Raw genomic sequence first — 3,963 nt, forward strand, 5'->3', positions numbered from 1 at the left:
AGACCGATAGATTAAAAAGAACTTATTGCTGACTGAAATCTTACAAAAAAGAATTTAAATGTTCAAAATCCAGTCATGTTAGTTCAAAAATATTAAAGAAGAAACTAAATTTGTGAATCCAGCAAACTTGTTTTTTCCTCAATAATTATTTCGTTGTATTTACATTAATAACTCTTTTGTATTTACATTAGCAGCTCTTTTAAATTATCAGAATTTCTAGATTCTAAACAGAAAACTTAAAGAGTTGTTTCTTACCATAAGTATTGTTGAAGAGTCGATATTGAACATTTTGGCGGCAGTGAGATAGCTTGGATTGGAGACTCTTGCGAAGAATAGAGAAATCTAGAATTTTTTTTTTTAACAGATGAAAAAAAAAAGTTGAGATTATTTGTAAGTAAAGTTATATTTCATATAAGATGAGCAAGCTCACGATTAGAACTCCGTATGTATTGCTCTGCAGAATAGAGAAACGTAGGAAAATAAAAATAGCTGCTAATATTTTGGTTATGAACTATGGCGGTGATCTGGCAGAGTCGTTAGCACGCCGTGCAAAATACATAGCAGCATTTCGTCCGTCTTTACCTTCTGGGTTCAAATGCTGCCGAGGTGGGCTTTGCCTTTCATCCTTTCGGGGTTAATAAAATAAGTATCAGTTGAGCACTGAGATCGATGCAATTGATTTACCACTCTCCAAAAATTACTGGCCTTGTGCTAAAATTTAAAACCAATATTTTTCTTGGCAAAATAATTGCTTCTAATTTATGTTCAAGGCCTGCAATTTTGAAGTTAATTGTTACCGTCGACTTCAATACCAGACTGATCCTTTCTTTTAACATTTCCGAAAGGATGAATGAAAAAGTTGGCGCCGGTAAGATTTTAACTCAGAGTACCGGAATAAATACCTCAAAACATTCTTCCAACGCCCTCTTTGCTAAGCAAAATGATATTAAACATTATAAAGAGTATTTTCAGGTAAGACAAAATCGATGAATAGAAATAGATTAGAACCCTAAATCTACTGTTTTGAAATATAGTCGTTTCTGTTAGGTTGGAGCCAAAGTTAATACCGTTTTTCAACAAGTAGCATTTGCCATATCTGATAGGACTGTTCGCAAATGGTTCGCTACGTCTAGGAGTTAAAAACTTTGACCTGGAAGGCTGTGAACGTTTCGGCAGTCGTTGATGATGACCAAACAGAAACTCTTATCAAAAATAATCCCGATCACACATCACGAGACAGTATTCCAGGGGTTGCGAGTGTCCAGCCTTGCAGCCAGGCACTTAATTTGCATAATACTCTCCTGTGGTTTCTCCGTTTTCTCTTGCAACAAATTGCAAGAAAAACGTAAATATTTTCTTAAGAAAAAGGGGAAATAATATATCGTGATATCTGGCTAACCCCAGAAGAATACTTTAACAAATCGATTTGCAACCAACAATAGCTAAGTGCGAAAACTGGTAGTCGTGAAAGTGCATCCTATCGAATGCCTTTGATCACACGTGCTTGAGAAAATTACATTAACAAAGCGATTTGCAAATGACATTTGTCATAAATTCAGTTGTGAATATTATTTAACGACAATTTTTAAAATTTACTTAAACGGCTGATTGCGATATCTTTGTTATCTGTTCATTTTGGGAAAAGGGTATCTTTATTAAAGACCTATTAATTGTAAAAAAATATATAAAGTAAATGTGAAATTAACGTTGTGATATCAATTTGAATATTATGTAATTGTGCGTAACAGATATTTTTAACCATTTTTTGTATGTTAATCTAGCCTAGCTTAAAGCCTACCGTTAGATTAGGGAATTTGAAACCAGTAGCCATCGCGTCGTTATGCATATGTTTCCAGTTTAAAAAATTTTTTTTTTTATCAATAGTATTATTATTACTCTTATTCTTGGATTTATCGGTATTATCGTCAGTGCGTTAGGTTCCCGCTTTTCTTCCAGTCGACTTTATTCATAATTTTATTTCCTTTTTTAGATTATAATTTAATCATATTAACCCTTCATCAAATAAAAAAAAATGGAATGATGATTATATGCGTTTTGGTTTCATTTGTACGGGGAAATTGAGGGTTTGTAAAAGCCACAGTGCATGCTTTGTGATATTGTGTTTTCCAACGCAAATTTGAAGCCGTCTAAGCTGCAAGAACACTTCAATAACTGGCAAAGCAGAGCCGATACTTTAGGCCATGATGTTGAATCGTTGAAAGCTAGAAGAGCCCGTTTTGATTCTCGAGCAACCCTTCCAAAATTACGTTCTGTATCTGCTAATAAACCGCTGCTTCATACTAAGTAGCCGAGTCCAAGAGGTCCCATACAATTTCAGAAGAACTTATCAAACCATGTGCATTAGGAATGGTAACACCTGTTCTGGGAAAAGAAGCAAGAAAGGTGGAACGTGACTATGATTTGCTTGGAGAATTGGAATCACAAGACTTCAATGAAATGCTAGCTTATTTGACAAACATTTTCAACCGTATGAATGATCTGAGTCTATCTTTTCAAGGAAAAAAAACATAAATATATTGAAATGCTGTGAAAACGCTTTCAAAGAAAAGTTAGCTCTTTGGTGTCGACGAGTGAAAAGAGGGAATCTTTCAAGTTTTCCATCACTTGAAGAAACGATCGATAATGAATCTATATATAATTCCTAGTGTATGTGAAGAAACTGTGGCTCATTTGGAAATGTTGTCAAAGTCGTTTGACGATTATTTTGCGGCAGGAAAACTGGAAACTTCTGAAGAACAAAGGAGAAAACTGATTCGAAGACTACAGATCCAAGCCATCACTGGAACTGTAAAGATCTGTAAAACTTTCCAGAAATTTATCATGCAAGCATATACGAGCATATCTATACGTGCAACTATATGCATGAGAATACATACATAAAATAAAACATAGAAATCTGCACGTATACATACATACATACATACATACAATGAAAACAAAATAACTCACCCTTGTCATTGTGTCTTGGCTGTGCTCTTTATTGAGACTCAGTCTGTATAAATACTCGACGGGTTCTTCAACCTGAAACAAGGAAAGAATAGAAAGAACAACAAATTTTTGATGGGTTCTAGTTTTTAATACAGTTGTCGTCGTTGTCATCGCTGCTGCTTCTGTTGTTGTTGTTATTGTTGTTGTTGTCGTTGTTGGTGATGTTACGGCTATTGCTTAGCTATACATCGACCCAGAACTAACTAATTTATGCTCAAATGTATACCAAACTGACTAAACCGTCTCTCAAATAGCTTGACTGTGATTTGAGGGAAATTTAACCACTATCTTATCATAAAGCTCCCAGGATTGGCTTGGATTGTTGTTGTTGTTGTTTTAGCCCACGGTCAGCCCAGATTTAGCAGATTTATGATTAAAAACGTTCCATCCAGGAGCACCATATACTTTTAAGAACATTCTAAAGGCAATAGAACATGTGGGTCTTATAATTTTTCAAGACGGATTCAGTTCTTGGATAAGACGAAATGTTGTGCCCTTGAGCAAGGCCCATCATTTCACGTGACTTCAATAGAATCCTAATGTAACAGGTGTGATTATTGAACAAGACAGCATGTTGTACCCTTGAGCGAAGCATATCATTTCACGTTATACGAAACTCCCATCTGAAAACGAGTGCCAGCTGACTGTTGGTGCAACCTTTGCTCCCTCCAGCTATCACGCCTTCCATGCTTTACTGGGCTAAGGGTGAGAGGTTTTAAACATTATCTACGTCTACTCGCGACCCTAAAAGCACCAAATGTAACAAGCGATAGCATGGTACATGCTTCCATGTTATGCTCGATTGTGAGTAACGGTTTATCTTTTAAAGCTCTCAGTGGGTAATATACCAGCAATTTGGTTGGTCTTACCGGCAGGTGAGATGTCCACGGGGAGATTTGTTATGGGTTAATATTTTATATTGTTTGTTTTGGTTAGGGTTATATTATATATATA

General features: G+C 35.6%; 1 protein-coding gene across 4 annotated transcripts in view; it reads right to left on the reverse strand.

Annotated features, from left to right (window-relative positions):
* The window catches only part of LOC106874590 (uncharacterized), a 41,963-nt gene that overhangs the window by 2,623 nt on the left and 35,377 nt on the right, over positions 1-3,963 (reverse strand). For all 4 annotated transcript variants that reach the window (XM_014922378.2, XM_052970257.1, XM_052970256.1 and 1 more), the window contains exons 2-3: positions 2,971-3,042; positions 256-342 (exon numbers count right to left, since the gene is read on the reverse strand). In XM_014922378.2, the coding sequence (XP_014777864.1) occupies positions 256-342; positions 2,971-3,042 (159 nt within the window). The remainder of the gene's footprint in view (positions 1-255; positions 343-2,970; positions 3,043-3,963) is intronic.

The sequence above is a fragment of the Octopus bimaculoides genome, chromosome 8 (assembly GCF_001194135.2).
Source record: "Octopus bimaculoides isolate UCB-OBI-ISO-001 chromosome 8, ASM119413v2, whole genome shotgun sequence".
Lineage (NCBI taxonomy): Eukaryota > Metazoa > Mollusca > Cephalopoda > Octopoda > Octopodidae > Octopus > Octopus bimaculoides.